Raw genomic sequence first — 20,904 nt, forward strand, 5'->3', positions numbered from 1 at the left:
TCGGCCTCCTCCTCGCTCCCTGCGAGGCTCTCATGCGGCGCCCTCGCTGACACCTGAAATCCACTGCTCGCCGTCCTCCTGGGGATCACGGGGTTGCTCGGCTTGCCGCTCTCGGCGGTTGCAGTCATCGTCTTGCGGGCCTGCGGCGGTCGCCCATGGAGAAAAACGGGCGCGGCGGCGATAGCGCCCCCCGTGGGCCCGTACTGCACATCGCGGTGGTCGGCTTTCATCACAAGAAGGGCTGCCAGGTGAGGAAGGGGCCTGTGCCCGCCCCCGGCCGTTCGGGCGTTCGCGCGCTGCCGGCACCCAAGCTGCTCCGCTCTGCTTAGACCTCCCTCTGGTGCCCTCGGCTTCGCCTCTGAACTTGATTCCTCTCTCCAGCTCCTCGCACTCACACCACCTGAAGCCCACCCCCCACGCTCCCGTTTTTCTCCTGCCCCTGAAAATTGTATCTTGAGCAGCTGAGGAGCTATGTGTCGGTATGCTGGGGCTGGTAGGTATTTAGGTTCTTTGGTGGGGTGGGAGGAAGGAATCGAAGGTCGGCCCACTCTCTTCCCCATCCAGCTCTGCCTCCGCTGACTTTCTGGGTGTCCACCTATAATGGGATCCTTTAGAAAAATTCAGCACTTGGGCTGCGTTTTCGAGGTAATGAGCTCTGGGACTCCACACGAGTGAAGCACACGCGGCGCCGTGGGGAAATCAACTTCCTTTGTTTATCTGTGGAAGCCCTAGAACCCCTGTTAGGCTGGTGTACTACTGACTCCACCCCCCACCCTTCCCATTCGGCCTTGGTTTTGCTGTTTAGTTTTGTCCAGATCTTGCTTTTTGGTGAGAGATCGACCTCTCCAGCTCAACTGCAGTGAGAGGAACTGTATTTACCGAGCAAAGAAACGTGCAAATGTAAAGTCATTTTTAAGCTTCTTCACTGAAATGGTGAACGGGAACAATAGAACATTTGCCGTCTATGTATGGAAGGCAAGGGAACAAAGATAGAAACAGGATTATTTAATGAGAGCAAACGCTGGAAGGCAGTGATGTCATAATGTGCTAGTGAACGGTAAATTGAAATTCTTAAAGTATTAAAAATACTGACTGCTACCCACTAGGTAATGTAGCATTTTGTTTCTTGCATTTCACAGAAAATGTAACATTTTAGAAGACCTTTATTGGCAAAATTTAAGTTCGTTAGAGGATGATAACAGAAAACTGATGGCGTGAAAAAATAGTTATGTTTGTATGTGTTTTCGTTGCCGTGTGTGGGATCTAGTTCCCGGTTTAACTTTAAAATATATCATATTCCTTGTCCCTCAGGTAAAAATGGCATAGAAAGATACCAAGGAGGAAGTGGCATTATTCAGTATGGTATTTTAAAAAATTCAAAGCAGCAGCAGTAGAATATAAGTTTTAAAAGTGTGGCCCTCACAGCAGAAACTAACACAACATTGTAAAGCAATTATACTCCAATAAAAATTAATTTTAAAAAATTTAAAAAACTGTTTCCCTATATTTAGAGGTATGAAAATAGATATTTGAGATGATTGTACCATGGCATGTAATCACAGTGTTCATCATCATTAGATTTTTAATACCTTAAAACTTCACATCTTTGATGTTGTCTTTTATAACTTACCTTGGATATGGGCGAAGTAACTGAAACTTGGAGGAAGTAAAACGATCTTACTGAAGTCACGCTGGAGTCAGAATTGCCTTCAGCTGAGCCCCGTGGCATTTAGGAGTCTTTTACAGTAAAGTAAGAACTGGGGCCCACTTCACAACCAAACTGAATGGAACTTTTAATGACAAAACAGAAGGAAATATTGGTAGGAAATAGAATAAAATCTTTTAATCGTTGCTGTCATCTAAAGTCAAGGTTAATTATTATGTGTTCTACGTGTTTTATTGGTAAAAGTAGTATAATTTATGTTTCCAGAAAGGAAAAATGATTTATGGGAAAAAAATGTAATGCTGCTTAGGGATTAAAGAGTACTGAACAACAGATTTTAAGATGAAGCAGAACTCGGGGGTGAAATAGCACCCTGGGTATGCCCTTTCTCTGGATTTGTCTGCCTTTTGGTTTCAGCATTGAAATTGATTTTTTTTTTTTTTTTTTTTTGACCGTGCTGCATGGCTTGCAGGATCTTAGTTCCCCAACCAGGGTTTGAACCCAGGCCCTGACAGTGAAAGTCCTAAGCACTGGACCACCAGGGAATTCCCGGTGACTGGTTTTGTAAAATGGACATTGTGCTGGGTGGGAGTCAGAAGACCTGGATGATGTCCTGGCTTCACGGCTCTGTGACCTCCAGCAAGTCCAAATTGCTTAATTTTTCCTGTACCTCATTTTCCTCTACCAGATTTCGTCATGAGAATTTTAGACCTGGCAGGGATCCTTAGAGGTCATCTACTCTACCTCCCTTAAATTTACAGATGAGTAAACTGAAACCCAGAAAGGTTAAGTGGCTGAAACATACTTACACAGCTAGTGGTAAAAGCAGGTTTTATTCAGAAAAGCAATTGCAACATTGAAAAAGAGACCTCGGTATAGAGCTGGACTCCGAAAATAACAAGGAAAAGTGAGAATTTATAGCCAGGAAGCAGAGTGGGGGCCAGTGGATGGAAAGAAAATTAGTACCTCAGGGGTAACAGGGGTTTCTAGCTAAACCGGTCTAACAGGATTCTTGCTAAAATTGGACAATGCGGAGGTGAACCCAGAAGCCCAGAAGTCAGGGCCTAATTGAGAAGAGAGTTCAGAGGAGCCTGACTAAAGTTTGGTTAAGGAGAGCCTCTTTGTCAGCACTAACATTAAAGCCCAGATGTCCCTAGTCTTCATAACTGTATCTCTTTTAGTAGCACTTTAGATTGTAGGCTTTTAGTAGAGTGGAAAAAATACATGCCTTTTATATATATTTTTGTAATCCACAAGGTGCTTCAGGGAGACTAAGGCAATTATTTTTGAATACATACACTTGTTGAGTGTCTGCTCACCTGGGTTGTTGATAGAATTGAAGAGAATGCAAAGGGTTCTGCCACAATTCAATGAAAGATGATTTGGCTGTGCCTGGTCTTAGTTGTGGTGCACGGGATCTTCGTTGCCGTGTGTGGGATCTAGTTCCCTGACCAGGGATTGAACCCGGGCCCCCTGTATTGGGAGCGTGGAGTCTTAACCACTGGACCACCAGGGAAGTCGCAGGGTTATTTTCTTATTGCTGGCTGAAAGCAGCTTTTGAAAATTATACTTACCTCACTTCGCGCTCGCAATGCAGGGGGCCCAGGTTCGATCCCTGGTCGGAGAGCAAGAGCCCACGTGCATACCGCAACGAAGATCCAGCATGCTGCAACTCAGACCATTCCCAGCCTAAATAAATACATACGTACATACATACATACATAAATATTTAAAATTATAATTACATCTCATAGCAGAAAATGAAGAGCTAAGAACCTGGTTTTGCAAATGAAACAAGAATTTGTTAGAATTTGTCAAAGTCAAAATGTAGGTGATTTTTAGATAGAACTAGTGTGTATTCTGTAGCTTTTGCAAGACTCAAACACTTATAATTTTAGTAGAACTATTACTATTTCTCAGAGAAACATTTTGGCTTACTAGTAATCTGGTTTCTGTTACTCCTCTAATGGAGGTTAGCTGGAGAGATGACACTGATTTCTCGACTCTGAAGAGAGTTAAGGTTGGTGAGTTGATAATCTGAAAAAACTTTGAAACCCTCTATGGTGGTAGTCAGGTTGTGTCAGGGGGCTGCTAACATAGCCACTCCACTCAGCCAACAGAGCAAATGAATGAAAGGCTCTCACGCTGAGTTGATCGATAAAATTGACACGTCAATGCAGTGAAAAACAAACTTTTGCTGGAGACATAATTTACATAAATTCATGGAAGTTCATCCAGCTGGAATAGGATGTTCAATTGATGTATACTAGTACAGGAAAAGATGGGTAAATAGTTTGTTCATCTACAATTCTCATTTTTGGTTGCCCTACTTTCTCCCTTTTTTGTCTTAGTTTTTCTAAAATATCAAAGTGTACTAAAAATTCCAGTATATGTCGTATTAGTTCTTAAAGGATGTTCTTCTGCAAATGATTTTGGATGACCTACAACTTTTTTTCTTTTTAATTTTTATTGGAGTATAGTTGATTTACAGTGTTGTGTTAGTTTCCGGTGTACAACAGAGTGAATCAGTTATACATTTATGTATATCCACTCTTTTTTAGATTCTTTTCCCATATAGGCCATTACAGAGTATTGAGTACAGTTCCCCGTGCTATACAGTAGGTCCTCTTTTTTTAATACAGTATTGTGTATATGTCAATCCCAGTCTCCCAATCTATCCACCACCACCCCCCACTCACTGCCGCACGCTTTCCCCCCGGTAACTAAGTTTGTTTTCTACATCTGTGACTCTATTTCTGTTTTGTAAATAAGTTCATTTGTACCATTTTTTTAGATTCCACATATAACTGATATCATAAGGTATTTGTCTTTGACTTACTTCACTCAGTATGACAATTTCTAGGTCCATCCATGTTGCGGCAAGTGGGAGTATTTCGTTCTTTTTTATGGCTGAGTAATATTCCATTGTATATATGTGCCACATCTTCTTTATCCATTCCTCTGTTGATAGACATTTAGGTTGCTTCCATGTCCTGGCTATTGTACATAGTACTGCAATGGACATTGTGGTGCATGTGTCCAACTCTGCTTTCTTAACCCTTCAAAATCCAAATATATTTGATGTTCTGTAAAGTACATGCATCAAGTCTTAGGCAGAAGGACTGTTCTAGAGACTGCCATTCTTTGTTAATCAGTAGTGTATCAGGTGTTTCAGACTTTCTAATTATGTAAGGTTTCCCTCAGGATGGATTAATCAGCTCCCTTCTCCACCATTAAGATTTTACTTCCAGGTGTAAAGGATTAAAAGTATATGGCTCATTGAATTGTAACTGACTTCAGATTGTTTTAGGTGGTTTGGGGGTGCTTTGTTAGACTGCTCTTCCAAGTACTCAAAATGCAGCAGGTCACGTTGATCACCAGTTCATTCCACACACTGAGATTATTCATAGAGAAGATTCCCATACTTGGTTGTACTTTGTAATATTTAGATTCAAGTGAGTCGCAGTAAAACCTTTGCTTAAAAAAGTAATTCCTGGGATTTCCCTGCTGGCGCAGTGGTTAAGAATCCGCCTGCCAGTGCAGGGGACACGGGTTTGAGCACTGGTCGAGGAAGATCCCTCATGCCACAGAGCAACTAAGCCTGTGTGCCACATCTACTGAGCCTGTGCCCTAGGGCCCACATGCCACAACTACTGAACCCCGTGCTCCACAACAAGAGAAGCCACCGCAATGAGAAGCCCGCACACCGCAACGAAGAGTAACCCTCGCTCGCCACAACTAGAGAAAGCCCACACGCAGCAACGAAGACCCAACGCAGCCAAAAATAAAAAGATAAATTAATTTATTATTATTTTTTTAAAACCAATATATTTCTTTAAAAAAAAAAGTAACTCCTTTCAGCAGTGTGCTGGGTTGAACATGATTATTTAGGGGAATGTACTAAATCTTTGTAGACTCTTCTGTTATAAAGGTGCTCTACAGTGCTGTGATAAAGAGGTCGGTTTACATGGGCAAGATGAAAGCCATCTATGTTGAAGATCCTCAAACTAGGCATGTAGATGTTGATTCCTTCACTTTGTTTCCTATTTTTTTCTACCTTTGAGGCCTTCAGATGTATTTTATTTTATTTTATTTATTTATTTATTTTTATTTATTTTTGCGGTACGCGGGCCTCTCACTGTTGTGGCCTCTCCCTTTGCAGAGCACAGGCTCCGGGATGCGCAGGCTCAGCGGCCATGGCTCACGGGCCCAGCCGCTCCGCGGCATGTGGGATCTTCCCTGACCCGGGCACGAACCCACGTCCCCTGCATCAGCCGGCGAACTCTCAACCACTGCGCCACCAGGGAAGCCCCAGATGTATTTTAAATGAAAAATGCCTTCATTTAAATGAAAATGAACATCGGTTTATCATTTGATTATTTTTTCATTTTTATTTGGGTAATTCATGAGAATGAATTCTTCTATAGATACCATGTTAATTTCTAGTGGTCATTATTCTAGTTTATTGATCTACTTAACATTTAGAACATTTTAAGGACGGTTGGTTTATGTTAGGGTGATAGTGTCATGGTAGCTAAAGTACTACCATGACAATTCAGACGGTTTTGAAATATTTATCCATTCCAACTCTTTCCCTGAAATTTTTAAAAATTTAGCACTTAGCAAAGAATTCTTCTTCCTTCTTATTCACCTGCAGTTAGACTCATTGACATGAGGTAATTTATGGACATCTTCTATATAGTAGTTTGCTTGTTACAGATTGTGTGTCCCAGAGTTTTGCTTGTTCCTTATTTGCTTTGTGGACGTAAATATATAAACTGTGTTTGTTAGATTTGCATAATGTTTGGCAAAATAGTATAATCAATGTATATCAAACTTTTTGGTTCTTTCGTAGATAGAGTGGAACTTTTTAAAACACTCAATAGGGAATAGTTATTTTCCAAAGTGATATCATAAAAAGTTGGAATTATTACTTGAATTTTGACCACTATTCTGATAGAATTCATGGTTTTGTAAACATAACTAGCAGTTTTAATTCTTGGATAAACTGGTTTTACCAGACTGTACTTCTTTAAAAAGTAGAATTATTAAAGCACTAGAACTCATGTTTACATGAGTAGCTACAACAATGAATAAAGCAACTAGAAGCAATGAAGAGAACAGTATATTTTCCTTTTGGTCTGAGTGGGCTGATGATGGGGAAATCTCCATGAGTAGCAGGATGTAGCACGGTAAATTCAGGAATAGGTTGAGGAAATTTGAGGGGATGGTTGGTTTATGTTAGGGTGGTAGTGTCAAGCCCTGACCCATTCAGGTTTTGTGACAGAAGGCTGGCTGACAGATACAAAGTTTATGCACCTGCTATTGATGGAATCTTGTGGTGACAGTGATGAAATATTGGGGAGGTATTGTTTGTGATTCTTGTTGGAATAAGTAGGTCTTTGGAACAGAAAAAACAAATTTTTGGAGAATTAGAGGTTAGGGAAGAATAAAAGTCTGAGTGGGCTGGTTATGGGAAAATCTAAGGATTTTTTTTTTTTAGCTATGCGGGAAAACTCGTGAAAGAAGATTGCATTTTCTGGCCCTCCATAGCACTTTTATATTTGGGTGGAGGTTTTTTGCTGATTTTAGCCATGCTTCCTCTATGCTGAAATGATGAAAATCTCTGACTTTGCAGGGCTGCAACATTAACACTTAATAGCGGTGGAATAGTTTTCCTTTAGGCCTTGGCATCACAGCTAAACAGGGTGGGAGGTCAACCTGTGTAATGGAAATTTAGAAGTATCAGGAAGCTTCTTTTGTCCTCATAATTCTCCCCAGGTAGCTAGAAAGTGCCTAAGAGTACATAAATTTCTTTTCTTTTAATTTTATTTTTTTATACAGCAGGCATAAATTTCTTTCTTTGCCTTAAGTCTTTGATCCCCAGTAAAATACATATCATGGGTAGCCTTCTCTTTGTTATCATTGTGGTGCAGATCCTTTGCTGAGCACGGATTTTGCTAGACAAGGGGAGACTGCAGAAGGGCCCTGGTCTATCATGGATGGGCACTACAAGAGAAAGATGAAGACCTACTTACCTAATAATTTTGAGAAAGACTGGTCCTATTATATTCTTTGGTTACAGTGCCATCAGAGGGAATTCCCTGGCAGTCCAGTGGTTAGGACTCCCCCTTCCACTGCAAGGGGCACGATGGTGAACTAAGATCCTGCATACCATGCAGTGCGGCCAAAAGAAAAAGATGCCACCAGGTTAAAAACTCAGTTTCTCCCTAGGGTATTTTTAGAAGATGTTATTTAAATTGATATTTCTGACAATTTTTAAAATCATATTTCAGCTGTTTTATAAAATGACTTCAAAACCATAAATTTATTTTTGGCTGCGATGGTTCTTCATTGCTGTGCATGGGCTTCTCATTGTGGTGGCTTCTCTTGTTGTGGAGCACGGGCTCTAGGAGCACGGGCTTCAGTAGTTGTGGCAAGCGGGCTCAGTAGTTGTAGCTTGCTGGCTTAGTTGCTCTGCGGCATGTGGGATCTTCCTGGAGCAGGGCTCAAACCTGTGTCCCCTGCATTGGCAGGTGGATTCTTAACCACTGCACCACCAGGGAAGTCCCAAAAAATGACATTTCTTTTCAGAAGTAATATGTACTCACTGTGGTAGAAAGTCAGAAAATATAGAGAGGAAAAAAAAAAAGAAAACTAGCGCTTAAAATCCTTATCCTAGAGAAACCTGCCTTGAATATCCCTGGAGGAATATTTTTTATGAATATATATAACTTTTTCCAAAAATGTATCATACTATAAACAAATCTTAGGACCTGCCTTTTTTATGTAATATTTTACCATTAATACCTTCCATTTTGATAAGTATTGAATTATAGCATTTTTAAAGTAGCTAAGTAGTATTTTGTAGAAATCTTTATTTAACTGGTCTCCTTTTTAGACACTTAGGTGGCATTCCAATTTTTTGCTATTTTGAATAGTGCAGCAAAGAACATCCTTGTGACTTTGCACCATTTTTCTAAGCGTGGAGACTAAGTCATCTTTTCTTTTCGTTCTTTTTTTTTTTTAACTGGGGATCTTGTTTAAATAGATTTTGTAGCAGCATATACTGAACACAGTTTAAGTTAGTCTGGATGATTCTGCCTTCATAACAAATGTCACTCGTTGTACTATGGCATTATCGGTTTATTTTAACATAGAGTGATTTGCACATGCCTCTGACTCAGCTGGGCTTTTGATAGCCAGACAGAGAGAGGGAGATGACGGAACAGTGAGCAGTTACTTCTCAGTGTTGACCAGAAACATAATGTTGTAGTTTTCAGCTTCCCCTCCCTGCTTTCTCATATGTTGCTTCTTTTCTTCAGTGGACTGGGAGGGCACATCTACTAAATGTGTATGAAATAAAATGACTCGAGTCATGGGTTTTGAAAGAAGACCTAAAGACTTCTCCTTAGTATATTATCCAGGGCTGCATGACAGCTGGTTAGGCTGATAGATGCTTTTCTTACTTGTTCCTAGTTGGCAGTGTTCTAGGTAATTAAATTGTCAGAAGTCTGACTTCAGAATAAACTATGTTTGGATGTCCAGTTAGATTTGAAATATGGCCCTCTGCACTTGTGTTTTCTTCATCCAACTCGTCACAGGGTATGCTAGCTATATATTAATATATGAGGAAATCACTGCAGGGTTGTTAATGAAACCTGTTCCTGCCCCCATGGCTTTCACAGGTGATATTAGTAATTTGTTAGATTCTATTTTGTGGGTGTGGTGCATGCCCAGAAATTGGAATCTTTTTTGCCATGTAAAAGTTCAATATTGAAATATTAAAAATAAATTGATGTGTGGGATTTCCCTGGTGGCGCAGTGGTTAAGAATCCATCTGCCAACGCAGGGGACACGGGTTCGAGCCCTGGTCCGGGGAGATCCCACATGCTGCAGAGCGACTAAGCCCGCAAGCCACAACTACTGAAGCCCACTCACCTAGAGCCCGTGCTCCACAGCAAGAGAAGCCACCACAATGAGAAGACCGTGCATCACAACGAAGAGTAGCCCCCGCTCACCACAACTAGAGAAAGCCTGCGTGCAGCAATGAAGACCCAACGCAGCCAAAAATAAATACATTAAAAATAAATTGATGGGGCTTCCCTGGTGGTGCAGTGGTTGAGAGTCCATCTGCCGATGCAGGGGACACGGGTTCGTGCCCCGGTTCGGGAATATCCCACATGCTGCGGAGCGGCTAGGCCCATGAGCCATGGCCGCTGAGCCTGCGTGTCCGGAGCCCGTGCTCCGCAACGGGAGAGGCCACAACAGTGAGGCCCGAGTACCGCAATAAATAAATAGATAGATAGATAGATAGATGTGTAAAAGATTGCTAGGGTATAGTTCATTAAAACAAATTGATTCTTTTTGGGTGTGCTGGGTCTTAGTTGTGGCATGTGGACTCCTTAGTTGTGGCATGTGGACTCCTTAGTTGCAGCATGCGAACTCTTAGTTGCGGCATGCGTGTGGGATCTAGTTCCCCGACCAGGGATCGAACCTGGGCCCCCTGTATTGGGAACCCACTGGACCACCAGGGAAGTCCCTAAAACAAATTGATTTAAATCATTTGTTAGGAAGTTTCTAATTTTTTTCTCCTGCAAGAAAATAATTTTTGTAGCTTTGATAATCATCTTTGTATATATTCTCAATAGCCTAGGGATAAATAATGTTCTATTTATATCATCTCATCCAGAAGACCAGTCTTCATCATTCCACCCTATGTTTTTTATAAATCCTCTTCCTAGCTCTCCTGTATTAGAGGAACTTTATATACAGTATTCCTAATATCTCTTTGTAATTTCAGCTCTGCCAACTTTGTAAGAGACTAATGAGGAAGAGTGCCATTTCTTTTCTAGTATTGAATCGTCAAGAAATTTGTGAGGGAAAATATAGCTCAGAGAAGATGTGTCTTCTACGTCCAAAGTTTCATTTAAATTGAAAAACATCATGACAGAGCCTTGGTGCCTAAAATGTTTTGACTGTTAAGAAAACAAGTACCCTGTGCTTCTGATAAAGGAGGTAAAATCCCTGAGGTACTTAGGAAGGGAGCGGAGAGGTGGAGCAGTTGCTTCAGAATTTCAGGAAGCCCTCTCCTTCCCTTAGTAAGCCCTGTTGTAGCCATATCTGTGGGGTCCAAGGATGTGTTTAATTTGTGTGCTGTTTAGCATTGTGGCTTTTATGGTTCTCTTGACAGTGGAGTGGATTGTTAGTGAACAAAGGATATTTTTGAAGTACCCAAAGTCCACACCAGGACACTATGTTAATTGTTTTGTTTTTGTAGTTTTTCATTGTTGTTTTTTCAGTCTTTTGCTTCTGAAGACAAAGTAGATGGAATCTGATTAGAGCACCCTAGTTTGACTTGTGAACTGCGGAAAGGGGTTGTAATTTTTACCATTCCTGGCGGATAAACATACATCACAGGACTTACCCAGTGGCGCAGTGGTTGGGAGTCCACCTGCCAATGCAGGGGACACGGGTTCAAGCCCTAGTCTGGGAAGATCCCACATGCCGCAGAGCAACTAAGCCCAAGAGCCACAACTACTGAAGTCCACGCACCGAGAGCCCGTGCTCTGCAACAAGAGAAGCCACCACACTGAGAAGCCTGCACACCACAACAAAGAGTAGCCCCTGCTCTCCACAACTAGAGGAAGCCGATGCACAGCAACGAAGACCCAAAGCAGCCAAAAATTAAAAAAAAAAAAAAAAATATATATATATGTGTGTCACCATTTCTTACATAGTTCATTTAGCATTAAGAAAAATTGCCTTTTATTCCTTGTGATTAGAGCATCTTTATTCCGCTTTCCCTTCTTAGCAATCAGCCATTGTCTTCTTTTTCCCTCCTTTTATCTTCTTTTGTAGTTATGTAAATTATTACTACTAATTGAGATCAAAATAGATTTTACCATATGAGTGTTGGTTGACATAAAAAGAGAGCTACTTAGGGCTTCCCTGGTGGCACAGTGGTTGAGAGTCCGCCTGCCGATGCAGGGGACGCGGGTTCGTGCCCCGGTCCGGGAAGATCCCACATGCCGTGGAGCGGCTGGGCCCGTGAGCCGTGGCGCTGAGCCTGCGCGTCCGTGCTCCGCAACGGGAGAGCCCACAACAGTGAGAGGCCTGCGTACCGCAAAAAAAAAAAGAGAGAGAGAGAGAGCTGCTTAAAATTTGTGTGAGTTAATCATAGGGGAACATTTGATGTATCTGTTATATATTGTCTGTGCTAATGCCCTCCCAGATACCACCTTTACTCCCCAAATTTAACTTAGATTTGGGGCTGTGAACTTTCACGGTAAAATAGTAACCTTACTGGATGATCATCGTTCTAAATGTTGCTTATCTCTGAAGGTTTACTTTGGGTTTTGTCAGTGATTTTTCATATATACTGAGGGCTGCCCTGTACAGTATGCAGACCCTGCACAGCACAGCCGCAGGGAGAGCCCTTCTTGTAAACTGCAGTGTTGGTGGTTTCCCTTAGAGTTGGACAGTGAGGCAGCCTACTATACCTACCTTTACTTTCTGTGGTACTGCTTAGTTTTATTGGCATTATTGTTTAAATTGCGTTTTGATTCAACTGAGTATTATATAAGACTCTCAGGTAACCTCCAAGAGAATTCCTCTTAAACCTATGTGCCGTGAATTGTGTGTCTGTCTGGATTATTTTGGACGTATGGAAAAGGGGCATATAGAGTGTTGAGTCTGTATTCAAAATATGAAGAATGTACAACTTAAGGTTTATAAATCCCATTAATTGGGAGATAACAGATTCATTGTTATTTTGTTTTTCCCCACACACTGACCGGATATCCTACAATTCAGTTCTATTCTACGCTACCCCTCAGGTTCTAAAATTTCCTAGAACAACTCGTAAAACTCAGGAAAACACTGCTTACCCTTACTGGTTTATTAAAGGTTACTACTCTGGAATAACCAAATGGAAGAGATTCATAGGACAAAAAGTATGTGGGAAGGGATATGCAACTTCCGTGCCGTCCCTGGGCACAGCATCCTCCCAGCACCTCAGTGTCTTTACCAGCTGGGAAGCTCTCTGAACCTCATCATTTGGGGATTTTATGGAGGTTTTATTACATAAGCATAACGTATTAAATCATTAGCCATTGGTGATTGAACACAATCTCTAGCCCCTCTCCCCTCCCCAGAGGTTTAGGGTTGGCGCTGAAAGTTCCTAGCTTCAAATCAAGGCGTGATGGTTCTGGTGACCAGGCCCCATCCTGGAGCCATTTAGCCCATGCCCACCGAGAGTCCCCTCATTAGCATGAACCTGGGTATGGTTGAAAGCATCTTATTATGAATAACAAAGCCTGCTCCTATCTCTTAGGAAATTCCAAGGGTTTTAGGAGCTTCGGGTCAGGACCAGGGACAAAGACCGAATAAAAATCTATTTTTTTTTATTACATCACATTTAACTGTACCGAATAGCTTATAATAATTTTTAAAACCTTAAAATGTTCAACAATAAAGGATTGATTAAATAATGAAACAACACCATATAGCCATAGAAATTGTTGTATGTGTATAGACGCAGAAAGGAGTTTGTGTGGACTATTGTAAATTTGATTAGCAAGTTTAGCAGTCTCCAAATGCAAGGATTTGTTTGTAGCAAATAAACTAGCAGAAGAATTCTAAAAAGTTGCCAACACAATATAGGCGGTGTACAATTTATGAAAAGGTTGTGTCACAAAAAAGTTAGCTGTTTGAAATTCTGAATACATTTTCCTGAAGAATCAATGTTACAAGTATTCTGGATGCAAGTCAGTCTAAAGCCGCCTTATTTTACCCAACGGAATTCTTCAAACATATGTAGTATCTACAGTTATATTTATAACAATTTTATGAGTTGATTGCATTTTAAGTTCAAACTAGAGTCACTCAAAACAGATCTTCCTTTAATAGAATCAGGATCATATATTGAACATAACATAGCATCAGATATTAGACTCTGGCCTTCGGTAATTTGATAACTAAATCTTCCGAAAAGGAAATAGATCTCTCCATGTCCCTTTGCCTCCAAAAGGATAGGATGGAAATACTTCCTTCAGAAGTTAGGAACTGCTTGTGGTTATCATTTGCTTTTTTTAAAATTATTCTAAAAGCAGTCATTTAGGGACTTCCCTGGCAGTTCAGTGGTTAAGATTTCGCAGGGGCTGCGGGTTGGCTCCATCCCTGGTCAGAGCTAAGATCCCACATGCCTCGCGGCCAAAAGACCAAAACATAAAACAGAAGCAATGTTGTAACAAATTCAATAAAGACTTTAAAAATTGTCCACGTCAAAAAAAAAAATTTTTTTTTTAAGCAATCATTTAGGGACTTCCCTGGTGGCACAGTGGTTAAGAATCCACCTGCCAATGCAGGGGACACAGGTTCGATTCCTGGTCTGGGAAGATCCCACATGCTGCAGAGCAGCTAAGCCACCACAACTACTGAAGCCCGTGCACAGCAAGGAAGAGTAGCCTCTGCTCACCACAGCTAGAGAAAGCCCGCGCACAGCAACGAAGACCCAGCACAGCCAAAAGTAAATTAATTAATTAATTTTTAAAAAGCAGTCATTTAAAAATAAATACCAATTTACTTAAAAGTAAATGATAATATCTTCAACTTATTGTCAAATGGTTTAGAAAGTATTTGTATACACGTGCAACACAAAGCACATATGGCCAAAAAATTAGCAGTTTGTGAATATAGATGAAAGTTACAAGATTTTTGAATTCTTTCAAATTTTCTGTAAGTTTGAAATTAAAAAAAAAAAGATGGAAAAAAATTAACAGGAATATTCCTTTAGCTCCAATCCCCAACTCTTTTCACCTCTCCACAGATAAAACCTCTATTAAAGGTTTTTTCAAGCATGTTTTTTAATCCATTTACAAAGATGTATAATTGTTAGCATAAATGGAATCACAGTATAAGTAGGATTATACTATATTTACTGATATCCTGCTTGCTTTTTAAATTTAACAGTATGTATTAATTTTCTATTTCTTCTGTTACCACAAACAACACACTTAAAACAACACAAATTTATTAGCGTTCTGGAAGTCAGAAATGGGTTTCACTAGGCTAAAATCAAGATGTTGGCAGCTCTGCGTTTCTTCAGGATGCTCTAAGGGAGAATCAGGTTTCTTGCCTTTTCCAACTTCTAGAGGTCGCCTGCATTCCTTAGCTCATGGTCCCTTCCTCCATCTTCAAAGCATCTTGAAGCATAGCATCTTCAAATATCTCTGACTCTGTCTCTTCTGCCTCTCTCTTATAAGGACCTTTGTGATTACATTGGGACCGCCTGGATAATCCCCCTCTGGAGACAATCTTATGTGCAATGTCCTTTTGCATTGTAAGGTAACATTGACAGATTCTAGGGATTAGGAGATGGACATGTCTGGAGGGCTCTTATTTTACCTACTATATAGTATACCATACCTATCTTGCTTTATCAATATAAATCTACGATTCTTTTTTACAGCTGGATAGAACTGATGTAAAATTTATTTGACCAATCTTCTGATGAATATTTAGGTTTCCGATTTTTATGCTTCAATAAGTCATGTTTCTGTGAGTATTTTTGTACTTATCTGTGTGAGTATCTGTGTATTCGTGGGATAAATTCCTAAAACTGAAATTTCTGAGTCAGTGTATTGTTGATTTGATAATACTGCCAAATAGTCATCCAAACTGCTGTACCAATTTACAGTCCCACAGCCAAGCCCCATACTCTTGTCAACACAAAATATGAATAATCTTTTTCATGTTTTTCAATATATGAGTAAAAACTTTATTATTTCAAATTGCATTTCCGTGTTTAAATAAGAGATTGAGGGACTTCCCTGGTGGTCCAGTGGGTAAGACTCCGTGCTCCCAATGCAGGGGGCCTGGGTTTGAGCCCTGATTGAGGAACTAGATCCCACACGCATGCTGCAACTAAGAGTTCACATGCTGCAACTAAGAAGTCCGCATGCCCCAATGAAGATCCCACCTGCTGCAACTAAGACCTGGCGCAGCCTAAATAAATAAATAAATATTAAATGAGAGGTTGAGTGTTGTCATACTACTTTATTTTGGAATTTTCTAGATTAAACTTGTCAAATGAATACAAAAAAAAAAAAAACCACACAATGTGAGAGTTGTGAGTTAAGTTTTATTTGGGGCAAAATGAGGACTATAGCCCAGGAGATAGCCTCTCAGAAACCTCTGAGGAACTGCTCTGAAGAAGTAGCAGGAGAGGTTAGTATACCTGTGATTTTTTTTTTTATGGAGATTTTGTTTGTTTATTTATGGCTGCACTGGGTCTTCGTTGCGGCGTGTGGGCTCAGTAGTTGTGGCACACAGGCTTAGTTGCCCCTCGACATGTGGGATCTTAGTTCCCCAACCAGGGATCGAACCTGCATTGCCTGCATTGGAAGGCAGATTCTTTTTTTTAAGGAAATACCCTAAATCTATTATTATTTTATTTATTTATTTTACTTTTGGCTGCGTTGGGTCCTCGTTGCTGCCCACGGGCTTTCTCTAGTTGCGGCGAGCGGGCTTCTCATTGCGGTGGCCTCTCCCTGCAGAGTATGGGCTCTAGGTGCATAGGCCTCAGCAGTTGTGGCACACGGGCTCCAGAGTGCAGGCTCAGTAGTTGTGGCGCACGGGCTTAGTTGCTCTGCGGCATGTGGGATCCTTCCGGACCAGGGCTCAAACCCGTGTCCCCTGCATTGGCAGGCAGTTTCCTAACCACTGCGCCACCAGGGAAGCCCTGAAGGCAAATTCTTAACCGCTGTACCACCATGGAAGTCCCAGTATACGTGTGAGTTGGTGAAGGGGGATGTGTGCAATCAGGCACACATTTTGGCAGAGGGTTGCTGCTAGTCACGAGGAGCAGATGTCTCCGTTAATGATTTTAGTGCTTTTCTAGATATGAGAAGATGCAAGACATTGGGCTCAAATCTTCTGAAAAGATCTAACTATCTGAAGGCCCGTTCTGCCAGTTTTTCCCAGAGCACAGAGTGCCTCATTCCTGATCTCCTCCCTGAACTCCTTTCAGGGTGTGTTGAAGGTCAGTGACTGCAGTGGCTAGTGACCTAATCCTTGTAGAGGCAGATTGCAAGTGATAAGTTTTAGTTGGCAAACTTTTTGGATCCTAAAGAGCAACATACTTCATGAAGTATTTGTGAGAATTTGAGTCCGTTATGTTTATATTTATTTAGAAGCATGTTTATTCCATACTAAATACTTTTAAAATAAATACTGTACATAAAAATTAGTGGTTTTCCAAAAGAAATTATTTTGTGATAATTACCAGTACTTCTTAGGTGTTATATATTGGACTTTAGTGTTTACATAAAATACAATAATTTTCTTGTTTCTTTTTTTTTTTCCCCTGTTAAAGTAAGAAGTCTGAGTTGGGAATTTTTTTTAGCTCTGTAACTACCAGCTTCATAGCATCGGCTTTGAATTTATGTCTTTCCCTCTGTGGCACACCTTGCCTTCCCTTACACTTTTAAGATTAGCCAATATAAAACTGGTATCATAGAGAAGACACAGAGAAATGTGAAATGTAGCTTGCGATTATTTATGCCCAGCCTTCAGTTAATTGATGTTAAGTAACTGATCCTTTCAAACTGAAATGTTGATTGCTTCTGGAGGTGGGCACAGGAAAAGTTAAACATTTTCAATATAGAACTAGATCACCTGTTAAAAATAATCATTATTAAAGTCCTTTTATAATCGGCTCTCATGTGACTAGTGGCACCTTGATTACCTTGAGATGTGGGGAAATGAGCCATCATGTCTTTCCACATTAAAGATGGAATCTAAAAGTGATTCTTACCCCTATGTTTTTCCAACTTCAGTGTATTTATTACTAATGCAGTGCAAATTCCTGCTTAAATATACTTTGAAAGAAAATTAAACATAAGACACTTAGAACTTACATCAGTATGATAACCCAAGTCCTCAGCATTTAATTCTGCCTTCCTCTCCAAAAGTCTCATTGAAATAACAACAAAAGAAACCCCATAAGCAAAGGGAAAATGTTAGTAAACCTAGGGAATGCCAGAAACCGTGGGCTTATACTAAAAACTTTTGTTATTTCTACAAGACAAACAGTATTAGAGAGACTTCATTGATCACTTCTCAGTCTTGGGAAAAAAATAACCTAAAGTGGTGGTTAATGCCCATTCACCTCCCTAACAACCCATCGAAACCATAGACTCAAAGCTTCAAGTATTGGGAGCAAGGGAGCCAACTGATGGGAAGCAAATCTAGAACTTGGCCCAACTTCTTAGGCTCCTTTGTTGGATCTCTCCTACTCAGTTCAGGAGGATATTGGTTTTTCTCAGGGCTCCATGTCTTCAGTTACCGTCTATTTGATAACAGCTCCCACATGTACGTCTCCAATCCAGTCACCACCACCACTACCCACTACCCTTGTGCACATCAAAGTTAAACTCCTTTAAATAAAAAAGGGGAAAAAGGCTTACTAATTTTTTTTTCCTCATTTTTTCTTTCTTTTTTTCTAGGGTTTTTTTCTTAAACTTTATGTATCTATTTATTTATGGCTGTGTTGGGTCTTCATTGCTGCTCACGCACTTTCTCTAGTTGTGGCGAGCAGGGGCTACTCTTCGTTGTGCTGCAGGGCTTCTCATTGCAGTGGCTCCTCTTGTTGCGGATCACGGGCTCTAGGCGCACGGGCTTCAGTAGTTGCAGCACGCGGGCTCAGTAGTTGTGGCACACGGGCTTAGTTGCTCCGTGGCTTTCCTCCCTTTTTCTTTTTCCTCTTCTATACCATAGGTTTGCTGAAAATGGCATCAAGAAGTGTGGCTTATCCTTAGTTCTGTCATTCAGAATTTGAAAGCATTTTTGTCTGCCAGGATATAATGCTGCCTTTGATCATCAACCTGTTGGCTAACATTCCTTACCATTTTAGGTTGAATTCTCTTACCCGCCCCTGATTCCAGGAGATGGACATGACAGTCACACTCTACCTGAAGAATGGAAGTATTTGCCATTCCTTGCCTTACCAGATGGCGCACACAACTACCAAGAAGGTATGTAAACAGACAGTGGAGCAATCAGTAGGTGGCTTTTTAAAAAATTTGCCACGAGTCTGAGTACTTTGGTAATGAAAGACCTTTGGCCTATTGTGACTATTCATAAAATATTTAAATGCTTCTTTGGAGATGACTAGTTAGTCATATACTAGAGGATCTGCAGAGAAGTGCCAGGCTTATATTGGTAATGGTTGGTGGACACTGGCCACTCCTTTGCCAAGAGCTCCGACCAAAGTAAGTAATTAGCCATATTAGGACATCTGCTACTGGTAGCACTTTCTGCATTTAAACTTCAGACTCCTCTCAGAGACAAACTAAGGAGCTTTACCTGCACCAGCTGCAGATTGATTGGAGCTCTAGCTTCGTCCTCTAGTGCCCACCTGAAACCAGCTGGGATTGCTTCTCCACCTCTGGAGCACTGCCATCACAGTGCTCTGCTTAAAAGTTGGCTTGCATGCGTGGGGAGCATGTTAACACCCTCAAGGAAAGCAATGCTGTGAAGTTAGTACTGAGTCTCCTATCACCGTATAGATGAGTGCTTTGAATGGCTTAATGAAGAAATAAATATACTATACTTTATCATGGTATTAGAGGCTCTACAGAGACACAAGATTAAACTTGGTTTGGCTACTTATTTTTCTAATATTTACTAATTTTTGTATGAAATGAAGCAAATATTACTCTGCAGTTTAACATAAAATTAATTTTTAAAATTTATATTTATTTATTTTTGCTGCATTGGGTCCTCGTTGTTGTGCACAGGCTTTTTCTAGTTGCAGAGAGAGGGGGCTACTCTTCGTTGCGGTGCGTGGGCTTCTCGTTGCCCTGGCTTCTCTTGTTGCAGAGCATGGGCTCTAGGTGCGTGTGCTTCAGTAGTTGTGGCTTACGGGCTCTGGAGCGCAGGCTCAGTAATCGTAGCGCACAGCTTTAGTTGCTCCACGGCATGTGGGATTTTCCCAGACAAGGACTCGAACACGTGTCCCGTGCATTGGCAGGTAGATTCTTTTTTTTTTTTTTTTTTTTTTGTGGTTCGCGGGCCTCTCACTGTTGTGGCCTCTCCCGTTGCGGAGCACAGGCTCCGGACGCGCAGGCTCAGCGGCCATGGCTCACGGGCCCAGCCGCTCTGCGGCATGTGGGATCTTCCCGGACCGGGGCACGAACCCGTGCCCCCTGCATCGGCAGGCAGACTCCCAACCACTGCGCCACCAGGGAAGCCCGGCAGGTAGATTCTTAACCACTGCGCCACAGGGAAGTCTCTAACATAAAATTAAAATGCTGTACTTTTAACCTCACAAGTCTTCTTTTATTAACCTTTTTATCATGAAAGCTTTTAAACATACAGAAAAGTTGGAAGAATAGTAAATATTCCACAAACTTTCTTTATATATGTGCACAGTTTTGCCTATACTATTTGAAAGTCAGTTGCAAACATCATGACACTTTAAGTACTTCAGCCTGCATCTTGTAAAAATAAGATCATTCCCCGGGATGACTTTCGATTCTTTTACCACAGCTAAGAGATTTAACAGTAACTCCATAATACCATCTCATATCTAATCTATGTTCAGATTTCCCCAGTTGTCCCAAGAATTTCTTGGATCTATTCAAAATTTATGTGTTGCCTTTGGTTTGTATGATTCTTTATATATATATATATAAATTTATTTATTTATTTATGTTTCTGGCTGCATTGGGTCTTCGTTGCTGCATGCGGGCTTTCTCTAGTTGCGGCGAGCAGGGTCTACTCTTCGTTGCGGTGTGCGGGCTTCTCATTGTGGTGGCTTCTCCTGTTGCAGAGCGTAGGCTCTAGGCGCGCGGGCTCAGTAGTTATGGCTCACGGGCTCTAGAGCTCAGGCTCAGTAGTTGTGGCACACGGCCTTAGTTGCTGCACGGCATGTGGGATCTTCCTGGACCAGGGCTCAAACCCGTGTCCCCTGCATTGGTAGGTGGTTTCTTAACCACTGCACCATCAAGGAAGTCCCTAAGGATAAACTTTTTTTTTTTTCTTGTTTCTTGTTTTTGGCCACGCGGCTTATGGGATCTTAGTTCCTGACCAGGGGTAGAACCCAGGCCCTTAGCAGTGAGAGTGCAGAGTCTTAACCACTGGACCATCAGAGAATTCCCTGTATGATTCTTTAATTTCTTTTTATCTGGAATAATCCTATATAATAAAGTATTTTCTGAGAAAAGTGATTGTAGTCT

The 20,904-nt window shown here is 41.2% G+C and overlaps 1 protein-coding gene across 1 annotated transcript in view; it reads left to right on the forward strand.

Moving 5' to 3' along the window:
* AVL9 (AVL9 cell migration associated) overlaps positions 1-20,904 on the forward strand; it is a 68,890-nt gene continuing 47,986 nt past the window's right edge. The window contains exons 1-2 of the mRNA XM_082846116.1: positions 1-248; positions 18,579-18,699. Of these exons, the coding sequence (XP_082702242.1) occupies positions 156-248; positions 18,579-18,699 (214 nt within the window). The 5' untranslated portion in view covers positions 1-155. The remainder of the gene's footprint in view (positions 249-18,578; positions 18,700-20,904) is intronic.

The sequence above is a fragment of the Leucopleurus acutus genome (genome assembly GCF_964270905.1).
Source record: "Leucopleurus acutus genome assembly, chromosome: 9".
In the NCBI taxonomy this organism is placed as follows: domain Eukaryota; kingdom Metazoa; phylum Chordata; class Mammalia; order Artiodactyla; family Delphinidae; genus Leucopleurus; species Leucopleurus acutus.